General features: G+C 41.3%; 1 protein-coding gene across 8 annotated transcripts in view; it reads left to right on the top strand.

The window, feature by feature from the left end:
- Positions 1 to 22,354, top strand: part of BLNK (B cell linker) — a 140,164-nt gene that overhangs the window by 52,823 nt on the left and 64,987 nt on the right. The window contains exon 1 of one of the 8 annotated variants that reach the window (XM_044420710.1): positions 9,787 to 10,046. The exons of the other annotated variants lie outside the window; for them this stretch is intronic. Coding sequence (XP_044276645.1) covers positions 9,970 to 10,046 — 77 coding nt within the window. The 5' untranslated portion in view covers positions 9,787 to 9,969. Of the gene's footprint in view, positions 1 to 9,786; positions 10,047 to 22,354 lie in introns of those variants that run through there. 8 annotated transcript variants of the gene reach the window in all.

Here is a 22,354-nt window from a genome sequence, read left to right as displayed (position 1 = left end):
TGTATCTATCTATATTAATGGGTTGGTTATCCTGTACTTGTCAGCTTTGATGCTTTCCTTTACTATGGTAGGTGTTACGTGGCTGCAAGTGCTGAAATAAGAGTCAGCTAACAGTCTAGTTAGCCCCTGTAGTAGACACCATCTTTGTTGTTCATCTCAGGCAGAAATGCTGTCCTTGTGCTGCCCTTTTGCTAATGCTCTTCATTTGTGTGTATTCTCCATCATGTTCTGAGAATGCTATCACTAATGGGTGTTTGTATACATTATCTGTTTCCACTAAGTCAACTGGATATTTACATCTACTGCAAGCAGACACTTATCAAAGCTGTGGAGCAAATTGGTTGAAAGCTGTATCCAGACTAGGAATTTCTCTTCCTGATCAGAAAGAACAAAGGCCTACAGCAGCTCTCTCTTAAGCTGTTTGGAATAACTGGATACTAGAAGTACCATGAAAAGAGCACATAGTGCGTGCTCTCCTTTATATTTAGACTTAATGTTGCCCTAATCTCTTCCAGCTTATTTTGATTTCTTGACAATTCCACACTATAGACAATTGTTCATATTGGCTAGATTGAAACTCTCCATTCTCTCCAGAGAGTTTTTGGGGTGTTTCAATAAGGTGTCTTAATTTGAGTGAGTGTCTCAATGCAATTCTGGCCAAATAAACACTCTCCAATACAGTCTATTCAATTATGACTTGCTTAATGTGGCAAGAGATAGTTGTAAAACCTTATATTCAGGACTCTAGATGTGATTTGGATAAATTAAGGTTTCTTTTGGCAAGGGTGGATTTTAATATTACAGTTGCCAATTTCTTTTCCCAATATATTAAAATTACTGATTTTTTTGAAATATCATATAGATACATTTATCAATTATCTCTTTTATTTTATTTTAGTCTTAGTAAGAAACGGAATAATCAATTCAAGTTGTGGCAACCCAGATTCAGGCTGGACATCAGGAAAAGCTTCCTCACTGTCAGAGCAATATGACAGTGGAACCGGTTGCCTAGAGAGGTCATGGGCTCTCCCACTCTAGAGACATTCAAAAAGAAACTGGACAGCCATCTGAGTGGGATGGTGTAACTTGGTGTCCTGCAACAGCAGGGGTTGGACTCGATGGCCTTCATGGCCCCTTCCAACTCTACAGTTCTGTAATTTTATGATTCTATTATTCATAGCTATGGGTAAGATAAAGTACCAAAGATAAATTTCTATTGTCCTTGTAAACTGAATACTAGGACTATATTAAATGTATTCTGTCTTGGTTCTCCAAGCATCTTTTGTCCAGTCATCGGCTCACTGACAGAATCATATTTTATGGTTTTCTTGTTTAAGGGAAGGGATCTAGAAGAACTTAATTCCTGCTAGCAAATGTGCATTTGCCCTAATTTGCATAGCCCCCCCCCCAAGTAAAAAAGCAATCTGCAAGTCCACAGAGGCCAAGGGACTCAAAAAAAGCTGACCTATTGCACAGTTCACAGGTCAGATCCATACAAATCCAAGTGCAATTGAGTTTGTCATGGATTTCTCCAACATTTCTATTTGGTGCACAGAATGCTGCAAACCACTTCTACCTTTTCAAACAGTCTCCTTTGTAAACTAGAAAGTACTGCACCTGAATCTCAAAATGAAGAGAAATTTGATTCTCACTCAAGCATGAAGAACTTTACATTTATTTTTTCAAGCTCTGTAAATATGGCTATTCAAACACTTTAACAGGAAACGGTGAACAGATGCCTTAACTCATCTAACACCAGGCCACTTCCACATTCACAACTCAAGTGACTTTTTGTGCATTGGCTATTGTGCTATTGCCATACACAAGGCTGATGTTGCTGTTCCAGGACCAAAATAAAAGCATTTTTCCTATGTCTAGCCCACATCACTAACGTCGTGTCACAAGACCTGCGATACTTTTGCACAGGAAGTGAGGTCAGAAGTAGCCAACTGCTGTGTTTCTGCTCACTCTTCTGAGAAGATAGAATAAAAAGAAGAGCAAGAGAAAACATGAATGGGATACCTGTATTATTAATCTCTCATTTCAGAAAAGTTATGGTCCTTCTGTTTAGCAAGGTAGACTAGAACTGCAGGGACAATCATATGCATAGGACGGCATAGAAATGTTTAAATTAAATACAATACACAAAAGTCTTTCAATTGCTCCAAAAATGGAATAACAACTGACTGGACAGCTGAAGGAGAGGACTCCGCAGTCGGAGTGGGGTTCTGGGAAGCAGTCATCCTTCCTTGACAAAAATGGAAAGACAGGAAGGGGAAACATGATTGTGGGTGAAAGGGTGGTGTCTCCTTTGACATCCATTTTTCCCTAACACAGAGTCCTCATGTGCATAACATAAATCATTTTCAAGAGTTACCCTAACCCAAAAAGAAAGGGTTCTCCTGATCTTCAGTTTCAAACAAATTTGAGCTAATTATTCAGCATACCAGTGGTATTTAAAAAGTCCCTTTAAAACCAGGAATCACACTACAATCTAAAATCTTCCTGATATTTTTTCTTCTCAAACAGAGGAAAATAAGCTTATCATTCCACTTGGCATATTTTCCTATCTATTTTTCCATTCTTAATATTTCCATTTATTTAGAAATGGTCTCATTTATTGGGGCACTTATTAATGAATTAGCACACTAGCAGTGATGCCTTGTACATATTATGCATAACTAAAGCTGCAAAGGTATATCCACTTACCTGGGAGTGAATCCCATTGAATACAATGGATAATACTTCTAAATAGCCTTATGCGTCATAGATCACATTGTGTTCAATGCATCTTACCACCTGGTAAGTAGGACTAGAATAAAGACTATCAATTTGATGCCATACATATTTCTCCTTGACAGTTGTTCTGTAAAATCTAGAAAGACTGTAGCCCAGACAACCTGTATTCCCATCACCTTAAAAAATCTGACACAAGTGTGTACATAAATAGAAAGGCAAAATGGTGAGACAGTTATGTAACAAAGTACACCTGAATCCTCTGCCATTATGTGTCACAGTATGCTAATAATGGTAATTTTAAATTACTCATATTCCAAGAATTTCTCAGAATTCTTGGGAAAATGTGGAAAGTCATTTTCTAAGAACTTAATCACATGTAAGCTCTGTCAAACTCAAAGGGACTTATTTCTGCACACACATATATAGGATTGCACTGTATGTTTCCTTATTCATGTTGCCTGATGAAAAGTATTTCAAATGCTTATAATTTATATTTATTTGCCTGTATATAGTGGTTAAAAGTGCTGGGCTAGGACTTGGGAGATTCAGGTTATCATCCCCACTCAGCCATGGAGCTCACTGGGTGATTGGGGCTGTCGGAGAATCTTAGTCTAACCTACTTCATAGGGTTATTGTGAGGATAAAACGGAGAGGATGAGAACTTTGTAAGCTGCTTTGGGTTCCTTGAAAGAGTAAGAAGGATGGAGTATAAATGTAATTATATGTAGGTAGGTGTGTATGTACATGCATAAATAAGGTATTAGCTATTAAAGGGCAGATGTGGAGAAACACTTTGATTGGTTTTGATCTGGATCACTAAGCTCAATAACAACAATTCCCTACTGAGGTCCCGGATCTCAAAAATCACTTGTGCCAGGCTTTTGGTCGAGAGAAACCTAGTAGGATCCAGTCAGGCCCACAGGGCACCATCTGATGAACCTCCACATTAAGTGAAACGGCAATCACAAAACTCCCAAGAATCAAAACTTCCATGTTGACTGTAGAACATACTTTGACATGTTAAAAGCAGAAGTGTGAACTGTAGCTTCATACAGGGGTTTGGTTCTCAAGGGAAATTAACTGTTGCTTGAACAGTTACTAAATGATTGATGAAGACAGATCCAGAATGAGAATGTGCTGTTTTCATCTATGTCATCACCTTTTCATAATAGAAGTGGGACCTAAAAACAGTGCTGGCTCCAAACTTTGAAGAGTCGTTGGGTGCAAAGTCTTCAATGGGTCCCCTCCTTCAGTGAGTCAACCCCCTCACTGGCTTTGGCATCATCTGCTGTTGTTCCTCCTCTGCTTTCTCATCACTGTGTTCTTGATATGCAGCAAGCATGTGGTGACATTTACTGCTCTACCTTCTCACCATCCCTGTTGCCTGGGACAGAACAAGAGGCAGCTGGACAAGCAGGTTGCCATGGTAAAGAGGAGAAGTAAGTTCAGGAAGTGCTTGTTAGTGGGTCCCTGCAAGGGGTCCTTGGAAAGTGCCTGACCATGCCTACCTTTGACAATCACTCTACTTAAAGCACAAGGTATCTTGGATTTGCCATTTCACCAAAGCAAACTCAATAGTACCATGTCAGAATGTATGGCCTGAGAATTGTACAGTTTGTACTCTGTTGCAGTCCATCAGAAGCCCAGATTACTCCAGAATTTCTCAAGGACTTAGTGTTTATAGGATTGCAGGTTAAAAGCCATCTCCCAGGTACCTCTAGTTCTTCTTATCCACTGAGAAGTTCAGATGGCTGAAACAGCAGACAAAGGGAAGTTTCTTCAACATTATTCCTATTATTAATTTTAAAGGGGCTTTCCAACATGCAGAAAACTGATAACAAAACAGACATAAATATGGACCATATATCTGACTATCACAAAACACAATACACTAATACATTTTCTGAAGATGTAAGAATCCTGGTGCCAATCGTGATGCTTCCCCAAAACAACTTTCCAGATCCAGCAAGACCACTAAGGATACAATTCTATATTCAATTACCTGGGAATGAGCTCTGTTAAAATCAGAGGGATGTACTTCTTAGTAGACATGCATAGGATTGCACTGTAAGGCTTTCCTGAAGTAAACTGAGTTGATTCTGTAATTAGGTTTCTAATTATCATGGTTGAAACTAGACCAAGATTACTTGGAAAACCTCAGAGATTACGAAGTAGTAAGAAGAGGTGTTGCAGTTATAGCTGGGAAATGTGTGTGTACCCACAGCCCCACTGTGGAATGAGCAGAATGGCATCTATGTTGGGAGAGCAAGGGCTGTTAAGGACAGTTCTCCACCTTAGTTACTTTGGTGTATATTTCATCTGACATTAGTGTTGGAGCCGGGCCATAGTTGATGGTAAGCAGGAAAGTGGAAGGAAAACTGCCACGCTCGGTTACATCTCGAGGATTTTTAAGGAAGTTACGTTATGCTGAATTTAAATTCATGCTGAAATTTTGTTAAAAAATAGGCAATGCCCCATAAGTGATTAGTGAAAACTCTGTTGCAGTTTAAAATGTTGAATTTAATGCCTTGATTCAAAGATTGTTCAACAAAACCTTGCTGAATTTTGTAAACTTTCAGTCTGTGTTACCTGTTTGTAGCATGCTAGAGACCTGAATTTCTGAAAGTACAGCAAATCTAATCTTTACTGAACTCTTAAACATAAGGATGAACATAGATGAAACATTGATGCCTTGGTCTTACTGTACTAACTTAAAAAAGATTATTACTTTTACAATGTAAAATACATTTAAAATAAAAACTTACAATTAAAATTATAATATACAAAATTAAACATACAATTAAAATAAATTGTGAAAGACAGTCTGCATCCCATCACCAGGAATATTGGATACATGTTAAAAACTCTTTCAAATGTTCTTTAAAGAAGCTTCATCCCCCTCCCAAACTTGTAATGACTCCTGTGAAGATTCAAAGTCTTTCCCTTTTGTTAACACATAATCAACAAATAAACCCCAAATCTGATAAATTAATATCACAAGTTAAAATAATCTTACTGTACTAACAAAACTGTCTAGTTACAGGACAGATGTTCACTCTTTAAAACCATGTTTATTTCACTGACAATTGCCATAGTTAACATCAGAGGGCTGGATTCTGTTTCGTCATACCAACAATCAACCCACTGAAATCAACAGAGTTTAAGACAGCCACTATTGATTCAAATCTCTTTTATTTCAGTGTGTCTACCCTCAATACAACTACATCTGGATTCAATGTGTGGCACTGATTTAAGCAACAATTAAAATAATTTATCACAAATAAAGTCTGAGAGAAATGTGATTCAAATTCATAATTTCCTAAATCTATCCCAGCTGATTCACATTACTGTCCATTCCCTTGCCTCTCTTTCTTCCTACCATCATGTGACCAAATTCCCACCACCAGTCCAATTATTTCGTGCTCTTGCCCACACACTCTCCTACTTACCTTAACATTGTCTGCACCAGGCAATTTTCTTGCAGCCCTACTCCAAACAGAAACAACAAAACTGGTTCATGTCCCTCTGTGCTTTATTCTTGAACTAGGAATATTAAAAAAAACCACAGTGGCCAATCAGCTGCCTGTAGGAAACCCACGATACCTGCTTCTTCTTTGTTCACTGGTGTTCTTGCCCACCTGCAGACCTGTTCATTCTTGAACAGCTGTGACCAACCTTTTAGGACCTAAGAAAAAGTGACACAGGGCATCATGGATATACAATAGTCCCTAGCCACTCCATTTGAGTGCTTGACCATTCTGTTGCTCTGTGTTGACACGACTTTTTATTCAGGTCCCATACAGCTGATACTTTGTCCTTTGAGTTAATTCATATTGGTTGCAGCAATGGCCATATGGAAGAAAGTCGATTTGGATTCTCACCCTAACTAGTAGATGGTTATTTATTTATTTTGATTTTCATATACTGCCCCATTTCCATAGGCTCTGGGCAGTTTACTAGTTTATACGTATTTGTAGATTTGAAACAATGTAATCCATGCCATACCTTTGTGAATCATTGGGACCAACATCTTCACCCATTCATCCCTGTCTTGTCCATTGAGCAAGCCCTCCAAGCAGCACTATTAGAGCTCTTCTCTACTTTCAAATGTGTCATAATAGTTGGGCAGGATCCAACCACAGCTAAGTTTATCTAACATAGTCCTAATCTACACAAATAGGGGGCTGAAGCTGAAAAATGCTGAGCTGGTAGAACCTTGCAAATACAAAATAAGTACTGCAGGGACAAAGGTTCCCTCTTAGTTCATTGTTGGCTATGCTAGTTTTCACTTTATAAGGAAGTAGGAGAATGTGATTACCTGCCCATATTTCAAACTAGTACAGTCCACACTAGCACCTCAACACTCCATTACCTCATTCTTCTTCATGTCTAGATCAGGCCTTAAAGCCAAGCAAGGTTTGGCTAGGTGTGAAACATGTAGATGCATTTGTGTGTGTTTGATTGCAAAATGAAAATTGCAGTCATGGGGTTGGAGCTCATCGGGACTGGGACTGTGCTGCTAGGAGTGGCATTTAACATTTTCCTCCATGCGATAATGCCAGGAAAAAACATCCCCCAAAGCTGTTGACTCTGGTACTGAAACTCCCATTAGTGCCAACAGCTACTTCTCTCCCAGAGCAAATGGCACTTTGGGAATCTGTGGGCGAGATGGGAGGAAACTGTACAGCCCCCATTCCTCAATTTGACATTGCTCCCCTGAGTTACTATTTACATTTTGAAAACAGATATATGAAAATATATTCATGTATTTCAAGCATCAGCACACCAATGGGAAAGGTTTCAGTATTCCCACATGCAAGCTACTGTTCACTTGGCTTACTGCACCCCATATGTAGTAAACATCCAGCTCCCACATTTTCTAGCTCCTTTGCAAAAGCTATTCTTGCTCATGAAAGAGGAACAAAGGGTAGCATTTCAAAATCTAGTTGTTTTGTGGCTCTTGCTAGGTATACTATATTCATGATTTATTCATTTATTATTTATTATTTGCTATATTGCAGTCTCCATTTTTTATCTACACTGTGCTGGAATCTTTATCCTTTTGGAAGATGAACTACATATGTATTATTCTTTTATTTCCAAACTGTCCAATCTCTCAAGTTACCCAAGTGGCACTGAAAACCTGAGAGCCCGTGTGGTCAAGAGTGCCAGACTGGGATTCAAGCAATCAAGGTTCTAGTCCCCACTCAGTCATGGAGCTCACTGGGTGATTCTGGGCCAGTCACCCAGCCCAACTTCCCTTAAAGGGTGGTTGTTGCAAGGATAAGATTAAGAGGAGGAGGATAATTGTGTAAGCTGCCTTGAGTTCCTTGAAAGGAAAAAAGGAGAGATATAAATCTAATATATAAACAATAAAACTATAAATAAAAGTAGGATAAGATCAAACTGAGAAGAGATCAGCAGGAAAAGGAGCACAGCAGCACATAAAACTATAGGAAACTAGCAGCAATAAAAGTTCCCTGAGCTAAAACATTCATTTCTTTTTAGACAGAATAAATAAATAAGTATCCTCACCAGGTCAGGGTGTGTTTTTTGAAACATGCTGCAAACACCACTTTGATTCCATTTTCCCTTGTAAATGAAAATCAGGTATTAGCATACAATATCCTCACTGACCTTTCAAAAATACCTTTTCAACATTGTGTTTGGGCAAAAGCACCATTCTCTTGGAAGCAGTGGTTGAATGGCACAATTTTAATTCTAAGGGTGCACTGGTGCCTTTGCAAAAATACTGAGGGGGAAATATAAACACAAGCAATGGGGTAAAGGAACAGACACTGCAAGAATTATGCTTAGTGATGCAATGAATCCCAGGCTTGCTGGCACTTTTTAATTTGCAGTCATCCACACATACAAGCCCGACTTCCTTATTTCTTCTTAACTGCAATTCTTGCAGGACATGGGCGAGGGGGCGTTAATTTTCTTTGTAACAATGTATTGTCAGGGAAAGCATTTTGGGTGGCTTGGTCATGAATAGGCAACTAAACTTGACGAAAGACGTGTTCCTCGTGGAGAGGAAAAGACTAGAAATGGTTTGTCAATACTGCTCAAGGCGAAGATCTGGTTTGTTTGTTTTTTTCCCTGTATCTCTTCGGGGTGTGGGTGGCTGTGAGACATCCCGATGAGTGAGCGCCTGCACTTCACGACTGACCAGGCCACTACGGAGTGCGCTGCATGACGAAGGACAATAGGGAAAGTGCCTGAAGTGAAATTCATACACGATCAGCTTGGGTGGCCTGATCTACAGGCATCGTCTATCCCACAATGAAGCCGGTATGCCACTGGTTCTGGCTTAGAATGAGCCCCCTCTTTGGAAGGTCCATAAAAAAAGGCCTGTTCACACAGATCAAAGATCCATCAAGAGTGGGGCCAATATTATTCCCCCCCAAAGCTGCCATCTAGATGCCCCCGGAACAACAGGGCATGGATGCAAGAGCCCTTCCCAGTTCTTTGTCCCAGCATCTGACACGTGGAGACATGCACCCTCTGAACACGGAAGGGCTTCCAAGGAGAAAGCACCTTTCTCTCATCGTTCTGCAATTTGTCTGGTCCATTTATATCCCGCCTTTTCCTCCAGGGCAGCATGCGTGATCCTCCTCTCCATTTTCTCCACACAACATCCCTGGTCAGGTAAGTTAAGCCGAGAGTCAGTGATTGCCCCAAAGCCCCCAGGAAGCTTCAGCAGACCCGGCTCCCCACCTCCCCGGCACTCCTTCTGTACCAGATCCAAGTCCCTTGGACTGTATGCTAAGCACCCTCTTCCGGAAACCATCTTGGTTTCTTGATGCCAGTCAACCTTCGGCTCCTGGAAGGAGGCAGGACGTACTCCCAGGCGGCATTGCATTGGAACGAAACGCCCGAGGCGTGGGAAGAGCCGCAAGAGGGAAGCCGCAATGAAGGCTCCCAAGTCCCGGCGCGACTGGCTGACACGCCCAAGAGGTGTGGATCTTCTTCAAGTTTGCACAAACACCCCATGACCCGCCAAGCTGGCTCGTCACGTGACAAACTCGAAACATGAAACCCGACCGGGCGCTCGGGCAAGTTTTGCTTCTCCTAAAACGCACGCGAGCTCGCCTCCGTCGTGGTGCGCAGAGCGCGGTCTGAAGGGGGCCAGAAAGCCGTAGCGAAATCCCCCCCTCTCCGATCAACTGCTCACCTTCACCACACCACTGGAGGAACCAGGAAGCTGCACATGTTTTTCTGACTCCTATGCCACTTAAGCCCGAGGCAATCCCGAGAATGGACAAGTTCAATAAAATCACGGTGCCAGCAGGACAGAAGCTCAGGTACCTTCCTTCCTTTTTCTGCCGTTCCCCTTTTCGGTCTTCCCACTTTTACACAGAGTCTTGCCTTTAGCGTCGCTTCTTTCCTGCCACGCCGCAGGATCGAAAGCTGCTCGACAGAAGCAGAGGGGATAAACTTGTCTGAACAAGAGAATCGGGCCCTCGAGAGAGGAACCAACATAGATGTGAGGCTAACAAGCTTTCGAGTTACACAGGAGTCTGGTCAAATCGGAAATGAGTGAGCTCCGTGCGGCTGTCGTTTCCCAACCACCATTCCCGGAAGGGTTACTTGTGCTTTGATATGGCAGGTGAACATTTAATGAAGTGAATCTTTTCCCAAGACCAAGTCCCCAGGCTGGGAAATACTTCATCCGTTGAATGCCAGCCTGTCATTAGGTGCAGTTATCCAGCCAAACTCGGAAGTTTTACATCTGGACATGTAGGAACATATTCAGAACCAGTTTGGATACCTTATTTGCTTAACTAAGATATTCCTGTGAGTCGATGGTTTGCTGTGGACACTTTGGTGTGCAGTGAAGGATTATGGGCACCCTTCTTTTGTGCGGCCAGTACCACCTGTTTCGACCTGCTTTTCCTCTGGCCCACCTTAGGGACAACCAGGCATCAGTCAGAATGCTCCACAGGTACTCCACAGCTTGTAGAAGTCAGATTTGCAGAATGGGTGCATTAGTTCAACTCTGTATTCCACTTTTCTTGGAAATGGTCCGGCTGTCCAGCCAGCAGTCATAAAGGTGCATCTGGTGCTGCATTCATGCCTAGGTTTTCTGACTGTGTCTTTGTTGTGTGCCATCAAGTCACCTCCAACTTATCGCAACTCTATGAATGAAAGATCTCCAAAATATCCTGTCCCTACCATCCCATTCAGCTTTTCCAAACTCAGGCTGTGGCTTCCTCTATAGAGTCAGTCCATCTCTTGTTTGGTCTTCCTTTTCTTCTTCTACCTTTGCCCTTCCCCGGCATGACTATAGTCTCCAGTGAGTCTCGGATTCCCATGAAGTGTCCAAAGTATGACAGCCTCATTTTGTCCTTTCTGCTTCTAGGAAAAGCTCTGACTTTCTGCCTATGGGGCTGCCTTATGCTTAGCCATACAGGCAGGCTAAAAGCTGGCAAGGCCTGCTAGTGGCCACAAGTGAATCAACAGAAAGTGGGCATATACTAATACATAATGCATAGCACATTGATGTAAACTTAGAAATATGTATTAGAATTTAAAGCAAAATACAGAGCATCTCACCACAGTGTGAAAGAATCCGTGTGCCTGGTCAGTCTGCTGTCCATGTACTGTAGATGAGCAACTTCAAGGCTCAGCTCTTTCTTCTGATGGTTCTCTGTCCAACTTGGATTGGACAGCTCTTCCAATATTTTATATTGTTAACTTGTTTTATATTGTTAATTTATAGTATTTTAATTGATTTATTTGTGAGCCGCCCCAAGGCTTCGGCGAATGGGGTGGCATAGAAATTTTCTAAATAAATAAATAAGGAAGGTGCCTTCAAAATGGAGGGCAGTCCTCTGACATTAGAGGAAGATCCTCTGTAAAAGAGGATACATAGCCAACCTAGTGTCAGTTCCACCCTCACTAATTATATGCCCACAGATTATATAGCCACCTCCCCAGCCCTAGGGAAGTCTCTAGGACAAGTTTGTAACTCCACATACCTATGGTCCTTATTCTTCCCCTGCCCTTCTTTTCAGTCCCACCTGCCGAACTGTGATGGATATTTAACATCGCGATACCTTCGCAACCTTTAGAAGAGACAGCAAGAAAAACAAAAAAACATGCCTCACTCCAGCCAGTAAAGATGGCATAAAAATGGCTTTCCAAGCTCCAAATGATGGAACTGTGAAAACTTGGAGGGGTATCTCTATCTTATCCAGGGTGTATGGGCACCTTGTGATGAGTAGCACTTGTAACTCAGGCCAGGGTCTGCTGAGAAAAGCCTTATTTAGATGCATCTCAAATCTCCCCCAACCAAAATCTAACTATAGCTGAGAAGTTGCAGCTCTAATGAAAGTTCCTTCCTCCAACTTTTCTGATGACCAGAAACCTGGAAAATCACAGGACTCCTTATGTCTGAGGGAGCCACACTTCTGTGGGCATGACAATCACACACATACACCCTGGCACACTTTCACAGAAAGCTGGGAAGTGCCTGGGTTTTAACTGGTTCTTCTACTGAACTGCTTTTGTCTCCAACTGCAGGTGATTTCTACAGCCACAATGTCTCTTTAATTAGGGTTAGTCTAACTGGGCTAAATATGGGAGGTGCAATACTGCTAATGCTTCCTTTAGGGCACAGTCCAAGGGGGATGCCTGTAAGCCTTTGAAGATTACACAGAAGATTACAGGTGTCCTATACAGGGAACTATAATGGTTATGGAGGCAAAGATCATCTCTGCACTTCACCACTCTGTAAGTCAGTCTAACTGCTGTGCTTTGGACAGGGAAGGAGGCTGGAGTACCACCAGGATACATCCTGGTGACCCCACTCTCCTCCCTCCTGTCCCTGCCCCCTTCACCAAGGTTGATCTTATGATCTCAGAAATGCAGGTTCTTTCCATACCTGCTGTGATGAGGGGAGGTGATCTAACTATGGATTGCCAGTACGGAGTTCTTTTCCAGCCATAGAACTAGGATTCCAAAAAAATCTTGTGACCCTCTAGATAGAGTTTAGACTTTATAACTCATTCATATTTACAGAGGCATGCATTCTTTTAAATTATCTACCTGCTTCCTGGAATTAAAGCATGTGGTCAACACAAATTGATTTTCCATACCCTTTTGAGAGTTAAAATGCTAATATTACAACATTGGAAAGACAAAAGTAGAGTTGGAAGGGGCCGGGAAGGCCATTGAGTCCAACTCCCCTGCTATTTCAGGTCACCAATTTACACCATCCCACTCAGATGGCTGTCCATTTTCACCTTGAATGTCTCTAGTGTGAGAGAGCCAATGACCTTTCTAAGCAACTGGTTCCACTGTTGTATCGATCTGAGTGAGGAAACTTTTACTGATATCTAGGCTGAATCTGTGTTGCCACAACTTGAATGGATTATTCCATGTCCTATACTCTAGTATTAGTGAGAAGAGATCTTGACCTTCCACTTTTCCTATAAGCCTTTGAGGTACTTATAGAGGGATATCAAGTCCCTGCTTAATCTCTTCTCAGGGCTGAACATGCCTAGTATTCTTCTATAGATGCTACTCTTGAATAAATACTGCATGGATATTCAGTCTACCTTTGTTGAAGTGTATAATTAATACATTCAAATCTATGTCTAGCTGTTTCTTTTCCTGCCCCCAGTATGCCTGATGGCCTCACCTCCTATCCCAGTGCCTGTCCAGCTTAGCCCCACTGACTCCACACTTTTGGGAGTGCCTGAAAGGAGGTCTGGCTATACTTATGTAGATTCCTCCACTTGATCGCACAGAACCTTAGAGGAACAGAGGAGCACATGCCTTAGGAAATACATGGAAGAACGTACACAATTGCAGCTGGTTCCCCATGAAGACCTTAACTGACCATGTGGAAGACACAGGGGGAAGCAGGTAGGCACATGCAGCATCATGTGCAAGGCCAGCAACTCAGTCCTGCTTTCCTCAAATGTATTTACATGACTAATGTGAGGATAGGGCTAAGAACATGTGAAGGGCTCTGCTGGATCAAACCAAAGGACTTATCTAATCCAGCAACTTGTTCCCCCAGATGCCTATGGGATGCCTATAACCAGGACATGAGTGTGATAGCACCCTCCTGAATACCAATGGCTTTGCCATTGGTATTTTGAGACTTACTTACGAACACTGCTACTCTGCCCATGTGCTATTGTCCTGAGCTCATAGCTGTCCCCAAGTAGTTCTACGGGAACTATTAACCCAGCAAAGACCTGAACAAAATGGAGAACTCACATGCTGACTGTCCATGTTTCACCTGATGCAGCTGGGTGTTCCTCCTCATAAGAAAACCCTTGCTTATGAGTAGACCCTGGATGAAAGGGTCACTTGAAGCTAGGCAGGCACTCAATGGTTGCTTTTACTGTCCTACTTGGTCCACCATAATCACTACTCTGGTGAGCTATGGACAGAGGGAGGAGAGACTGGGATTTTATAAACAAGTACCTGTTTATCCTAATAACAAGCTTTACCCTTTTTACTTCAATAGAACTATTCATACTGAAAAAAATTATTTTGGTGACATTTCAAGATACGATTTTAAGCCTTGTTACGTAGAAGGAAGTCCCAATAAACTCAGTAGAGCTCACTTTCCAGTAAACAGGATTAGAACTTGGATGCTCAGCAACTACACATTCTAAGCCTTGTTTCCCACTGTATGTATCTGGTAGAAAAAGAATTTGGGGGAGAGGGTGCCCAAGTTCAGTTGCATACATGCCAGATGCAGGGGTGACAATACTGCAAGAATAGGGACATGAAGGTCATGGAAAGGAAAACCAGAGAGCTTGGGGGAAGAGAAAGTGAACAGGAAGAGCTGTGGGGTGAGAGGAAGTACTTTTCCCAGAACCTTAAATTTTCCCCCAGTGGAAAAATTAGAAAGGGGATTTAAAACCACTACTGTCTTATCACCAGGCAGAAACTGTCCTCTTTCGCATTTATTTCCAGACCTGATTGTAAGAACTCACTCTGCTAACCAATAGGTTTTCTCCCACTCCTTCCTGCACACTTATTATTGTACTGTTGACCTGTTTTTTAATGTTGTTAGTTGCTCAGAGGGTTATTCAGCAGACTATAAATTGAAAATAAATAAGAACACATCAAAAGTGTGTGTGTGTGGGTAAGCAGGGCTGCAATTCCATGCATGCATACCTAAGAGCAAGCTCCATTGAATTCAGTGGGACTTACATCTGAGCAGACATTAATAGAATTGAGCTGCCCACAGCATTTTACTACATCAAAATGATTTCTAGTATAACAGAGAGACAATCCACAGAGTAGTGTGTGCTGCCAACATGTATAACTCAGTTGTTACCATCTTCTGCTAGAAATAGACATTACTTCTTTCTCAAAGAGTTGAATGGTTGAAAGAGGAACAGTTGCTTGCTGTGTTCAGTCATCCGACTGTTGTAACAGAGTTACAGGAAGTATTGTTTTTTCTGTTTCTGAAAAATGTGAAGAGTGTTTCAAAGACCAATAATAACAATAATAAAAGCAACATTTCATTTTTTTGAAATCTTGATATTATTTTTTGGGCAGAGCTATCCTAAACTGAGTCGAGGCAGATCAGACTCATCCATAGCCCTGATGGTTCATTCTGACAAGGGCAAAAAGGAGGCATTTCCTCTTTCCCTGGCCATATAAACACCTACTGTGGATCCCTGTGGAACAATATGAAATGCATGTTTATTTTAATGCTAATGAAACCATTTTTGTTTTTTCTGAAAAGAATAATCTCAAAAATAAAGGATTTTTAACATTGCTTTCCCACACCAAATGTATATTGTGCAGTCATTAAAAATTCTTTCATTTACCATGAGAATCAAGTACCTTGCACCAGCAGTTTTATGTACAGCAAGGCATGCTCTTTAGAATTCAACTTCGTTGGTTGATACTCTCCTGGTTTGTGTTAAATGAGATCTGGAAAGTTCAATTAGTCATTATTCCTGTCTTTATCTTAGTTTTATTTTTGTACTGTTTGCAGTGGCCTCTATAAGATATTAACATTTATTACTGTTGTAGATACTCTCTCCCCGTTTTGTCAGTATTCTGACAAATACTCTTCAGTATTGCATTTTTAAATACCATAACCCTAACCCTGCCGACAAAAGCGCATATAGTCAAAGCTATGGTTTTCCCAGTTGCAATATATGGCTGTGAAAGCTGGACCATAAGGAAGGCAGAGCGTCAAAGAATTGAGGCCTTTGAATTGTGGTGCTGGAGGAGACTCCTGCGAGTCCCTTGGACTGCAAGGCGATCAAACCGGTCAGTCCTAGAGGAGATCAACCCTGACTGCTCTTTAGAAGGCCAGATACTGAAGATGAAACTCAAATACATTGGCCACCTAATGAAAAGGAAGAACTCCCTGGAGAAGAGCATAATGCTGGGAACAATAGATGGCAAAAGAAGAAGGGTGAGGCAGAGGATGAGGTGGCTAGATGGAGTCACTGAGGCAGTTGGTGTGAGCTTAGGTGGACTCCAGGGGATGGTGGAGGACAGGAAGGCCTGGAGGAATGTTGTCCATGGGGTCACTATGGGTCGAACAGGACCTCAACTAACAACAAAAGCAGATATCCTGGATCACCTAGGTCAAACTGTAAGCTAAGACTGTAACTAATAAGTGTCATGCTTTTGGTGCCAACTCAGCAGGAATCTGACACTCAAGGTCCTGGGAGCACTCACTCCCTTTGTGATGCACCCCAGAGTTATCAGAGTTCAAGCTAAATGACTGAGGACCTGCAGCCAGAGCAAATGGGTAGCCTCAAAGCATTGGGAGATGGTCAACTATGCAGAGGGGATAGAGGCTGGGGAACAGAAAAGCTCTTTATTCCTCTTTTTTTGGGTGGGGGGAGTTCCCATTCTGCTTCTCCACAGCAGTATGGTAGATGTGGAAGAGTCCTGTGATGCCTTGCATATGATAATGCCACAAAAGGTAGCTATTCTGTGTCTAGATTAGAGGAGGGTTAGTTTTGTTGTTTTCGGTTGATGCAGCAGGGGTTGCTTGATTAGCTTGGTCTGCAAACTGCTGCTTTGCAATTTCCCCATCCCGCCCCCATTTTACCTTGTTTTATCCTTTTAAACCTCAGTGTTTTATCTTGCTCCATCCCAATGTTTTATCCTTTGAATGACCTTGTTTTGTTCCTCATACTTGGATGATTGTGTGCTGAATCCCAGTGTCTGGTATGGCAATTTTGGGGCCAGGGAATTTTGAGGCAAGAGTTTGCCTAATTGGCCAGGGGAATGGGAAATCCCTGATGGTTTTCCATAACAGTTACAACTAGGTTTAACATATAGAGTTAATCAGTCGGTCATTTATCTAACCAATTAATCTTGAATAACTGTGCAAACTGCCAGTACCTCCATATGGTCCCTTTTTGATGTATTGAAGGAAATGTGTAGCAGTTTACAACTTAATAAACATGCAGGTTTGATCTAGTTTTAGTTACTTGTATTTATGCGTGGTTACTTGACTGAATATGAACACCCTAATGCTCATCTAACTAAAAGCTGCATTCATATTTGGATATGAGAAAGTTCTTTGGATAGTATTCCATGTAGAGCACATATCAGGCATTTCATCATAGAATGTATATAAGTTGTATTACCACATATATAAGGTATGTATTAGAGTTTGGTGATTTAATTATAGCAGCTATATACTCTTTTGATGGATACCAGATTTCATGAGCCACTATGGGGAAGCTTCCATCGCCAAATCTTACCTGGACCAGGGCTTCATCATTACAATGAAAAACATTTATTAAATTTAAAAAAAAACTTTTCCTATACTGTTATGTTAACATATCATTCTTGAAATGCGAAGTTAATTTATTAGTCCACCCAGTTGTAAATCAAAAGCAGATAACAGTAACCCTTATACTGTTGAAGAATGGCTTTTAAGGATGCAGGATATTGTATATATGGTCAAAATTAGAACTATAACCAAAACAAGAGAAGGAAGACAATACTACCATCACATAATTTAAAAATTAATTACATCTAGTATGAATTGGAACAAGAGAATACAAGATGCTGCACAGCCATATTAATTATTGGAAATGTTAGATAATATCAGATATTGTTTATGCTTACTGGTATGTTAAGGATATCTTGTGGTTGCCCTATTTACTATCTCAGTTCTCTTCCTCACATGAATTGCATGGAAGTATTTTTATACTAAATAAATATATTCCTGTTAAACTAGAATGCTAGCTCCACATGATTCTCAATACAGATAAAGTATTTTCTTAAATGTCAGCTATGACACTAATTAATCTAATGAAATGTTAGTTAATCCAACCACCAATTAAAGCTGGGAGACCTATTTTTGAAATCTATTCATTCTGTTAATTTTTTTTTTTTTTTTTTTTTTTTTTTTGGCAATGGTTCTCTCTCCCTTTAAAATATATGGTCTAAGAACTGGTTTAAATAATAGCCCATTCATTTTTGCAAAACTTGTAATTTAAAAGTGGCTTTGATTATCTTGGGTTCTTTCAATAATATCAAGTGTATTCAGCAAGACATTTAACCTAGGATGGCTGTTGCTTTTTAACCAAAAGCCTCCTTTTTGTCTTGTTTAATAAATTAAACACAGTTTTTTATATCTTCTAATACATTTGTTTTTATTATGGCAGTCATTTCAATGTATTGTTCTTTGTACTTGTTTCCCAAGCTAATTTTATATATTAATACACCATTAATACACCATTGTCTATCCAGCTTATCTTAATACATAAACATTTGTAGAGTTTGAGGCTTATTAAAAAGGAGGGGGCAGCACTTGATGTCCACAGCCAAACAAAATCACTGCAAGAGGATAGAAATAATGATGTGGCAAGACTTTAAATGAAAGTTCCAGTCACGAAGCTGTGTTTAACACTAGTGCTTCAAAACTGCCAAAAACAGGAAGTGCGTGCCTCCATGAAAGCAGTGCACCCATCCTTTAGGGGACACCTTTATAAGCAGAAACTCAGGCTTCTGGTTAACACTGCTGTGCACATGGAGCAGAGGAGTTCTTGGGGCAGTGAACAGATCTGCTCTGACAAATCTAGGTGGGTAGTCTGAGGCAGGTTGAACAGCACACTTTGATTCCAGGGCTATGTGAATTTACCGTCTGTGAGTGGGGATAGGGAAATATATGTGGCTAGCAGTGAATCCTGGCTAGGAGTGAATCCACTACAGGCAGCTTGTGGCTGGATCTATATTTTACTGCGCTGGTGGAGCAGTCTTTTCAACTTTCCCTTCCCTTGTCATTCCAGCCCTCTGAAATGCTACACAGAGGGTGAGGAGACTGCTGAATGAGGTGAGGTGTAGTATGGGAGAGAGCCTGGATCTAGCTCGTGATCTTCCAGCCATTTTATGCTCTCCTCTGAAATTTGGAGACCACTTTAAATCACTCCATGTGAGGAGCCGTTAACATGCTGAAGGTCATCCTATGGACTCCGCTTTCTTCACCATAGCACCACAACCACCCAGAAAAGGTTTGCAGTGACGTGAGGAAAATGGTCCATGGCATGTAATGAAATGCTTGCATGTAAACAAGTCACCATGTGTGACACTATGTATCACATGGAGCAAATTGCAGCAGCCTGTACATGATGGCTGTAACTTTTAGACTGGCCCTTTTGAAATAAAAAACTAGGACTGCAGAGTGGACAATTACATTGGAATCAGGCTTTTGGTGACTCAGCTGCTTCCTATCTAATGAAAATACATGCATTTAAAACAAAAATGAGCAGCTTCTTTTCATTATGAATCAGAAAGTAACACAGAGATGAGTTACTCTAGTTTTCTCATCATCATAGCTGTAGGCTATTTGCAACTCTACCTTGATTCTGATGAAATAAGTGGGGATTAGAGCAGTGGAGTATTGTTTATTTCTTATTAAATTTATTGCTTCAAGGTAGTATATCTCCATATTTTGTCCAGCCCCAGTTTTATCATTACAGTTTTATCCTTGTAGGGTAGGAATGGCTAGAAGATTATGACTGGTCCAACTTCCTACCTGCTATGCTCATTCAGGTCTTTTGCATGAAATTTATGTTGCACTTTCTACAGGTTTGCCAGTCTGACAGAAATTCCACTAAACTGGGATAATGGGGAGCGGGGAAGACCTTGTGGGATTGTAGTGTCATAAGAGATGAATTGATTTGCTCTCACTTTGCAATATATCAGGGTGGATCCATATTTAAGTTGGATCAACTGGATTGCCCTACTCCACCCTTCCCACAGCCCCCTGAAAATACTACAGTAAGGCTGAAGAGGTCTTAATGAATGGGGTGTGTGGCAGTGTGGGTGACAGATACAGGGAGCCCCCAATATCAGAGGGAGGTACTGAGTAGAAAACAAACTCTGGATTGATATGTACAATGCATGTTTGCTCATGATGTACATATGTGGGCAGATGTTTCTCATCACTCACCACTGCTCCACATGTTGACATTTCCCAGTGCAATTTTCTCCATCATTGCATCTCCTGCCAGCAAACAGCTTCACTTTCTAAACTGGGCAGCTTTTAAAAGCCCTTCACCTTTTTCCACAGAATGGAGTCAATGTGTATCTATCAATGAAAATTGCTTACCTAGTGCAACACTTCCTAGTAGTAAAACCAAACCAAACATATACATTTAGCCAAAATTCAGGGAAAGTAGTCATGTGTAACAACCCATACCTATGAATGTTTTATTCAGGAATAAATTGCACTGAATTCATGGGACATACTGGCAAATAAACATGAATATATCTGCAGTACAGTTTCCTAAAAAATCAGTGGAGCAAGCAAGTTGGAAGATTGAATTCTATTAAAATCAGCTGGGAAAAGTCAGAGGACCATGTATAGCAGTGGGGGAATCATAGCTCAGTGGTAGAGTATGTCCTTGCATTTAAAGGGATAGACTTTTAACTGCAGCTGATGAGCCAAATCCATAAATCATCTGACCAGGTATAAAGCCACTCCCTGTGCACTAAAATGTGCATTTAGAATAAAATATTATATTCATTCATTGTTTCTGGAGAACATCCCAAGAATGCATTCCAAGGGGTTGGATTCCCCCTTGCAAAGCCATACACTACATTCAAATTGCTCCTTTGCCCTTCCTGACAGTCACTGCAGAAAGAACCATACCAGCTGCTTCCTGTGCCCAGAAAAGTCAAAAGGGGGGCTGTTCTGGGAGGTAAGCAACGGAGAAGAGAAATGAGGTCAGGATTTTCTGTCTTCTATGGAGAGGAAAAAGCATAGAGAGATAAAAATTGATTTCATTGCTCCCCTTTTTGCAGCAGCCTGGCAGGACACTAGATACTTGAAGTTTCCAAGAGCTGAGATTTCCATCTAGTAGGCCTATAGGATCTTGCCCTTGATGTAAAATAATAACTACATTATTTGATATTAGAGAATATGCTATTTTCTTGGCAGAAAGACCATAACTTACCTATATATTGGCAGAAAAGCAATAAATCCCATGCTAGAGCCACAGATACATGCAAATGGCCTTTGCCTGCATATGCAACTTTTTGCCTGCCTGCTTCATGGAGCACACGCTCAATGCTGGTGTGAGCATCTGTGAGGAGAGCAAGAGGAGCTGGTCCCCATGCCCAAAGCTCTTCCGAACAGGCAAGCAACACTGTCAAAGATAGCAGTGCTAATTAACTTACCAGCATTGCTTTACCTGCCTTACTAGATTGCAGATGGTAATTTAGCAATCAGCAAATGACTAACACTGAATCATTGTCTGTAGAAGAGGGACGGAATGCTGAGAAGTTTGCTTCAGCTGGAACAGATTCTGATCAAGAGACTTGCCTTTTTTGCCCTTGATGTCAAGGGTGATGACACAGGGAAGGGTTGTTCAGTCATTTCTAACAGCTGGTAGATTTGTACATTTGTAATATTTGTTTGGAACTTGCAAGTTGCTTCCATTGTTCAGTCTACAATCCTTTAAAAACAAAAAAACCTCCATGTTTCACCTGCACACCTGTTTATACAAAACTGAAAGGCATGCCAACCAAAATAGATACCAGCTGTGTGGTAATTACCCTGTCATTTAATGGAATGGTTCAGCTCTGTTAAAATACTGATTTCAAAGGAGGTATAGGTGCACATTGAATGTATGGACCACCACCCAGTGTAATGGGAAACAGAGACTGGGTTATCCTTGGGCTTCCAAGACCTGAGCTGATGATTGGGAACCAAGATTGCCAAATGTATGAGTATAATAGGAACAAGAGAGCCCGTGTACCTTTAACACCAACTTGATATGAAAAAGCTAAGTTCTTCATGGCATGGAAATAAGTGTTTCCCCCTGCAAAATTCTACAGACTAAGTGGTTAGGCGTACAGTCATGTGTACCCCACAGTCGTTACATGGAGGCCTCCAGACTCACAGGCTTAGATACAGCCTATTCCCGGAGTGAGGCAATTCACAGAGGGAGGTGCTGAAGCACAAATATGAATTGGCATCAGGCAACAGCCTCAGGTTCCTCCCCTCTTCATCCCCAGCATATCTCTTCCCCCATTCCAAGGCCCGATTGCATCCTCAGAGAGGCAGCCCATACAGTTCTTCTATGCTAGCTGCAAGCAGGGGCAGGGGCAGGGCAGGCGTCTTCAAAGTCCCAACCCTGAAGCTGCA

The sequence above is a fragment of the Varanus komodoensis genome, unplaced genomic scaffold (genome assembly GCF_004798865.1).
Source record: "Varanus komodoensis strain SLA01 unplaced genomic scaffold, ASM479886v1 scaffold11, whole genome shotgun sequence".
NCBI lineage: Eukaryota > Metazoa > Chordata > Lepidosauria > Squamata > Varanidae > Varanus > Varanus komodoensis.
The sequence above is the reverse complement of the archived record's forward strand: the minus strand, read 5'-3'. Positions and strand labels throughout refer to the sequence as shown.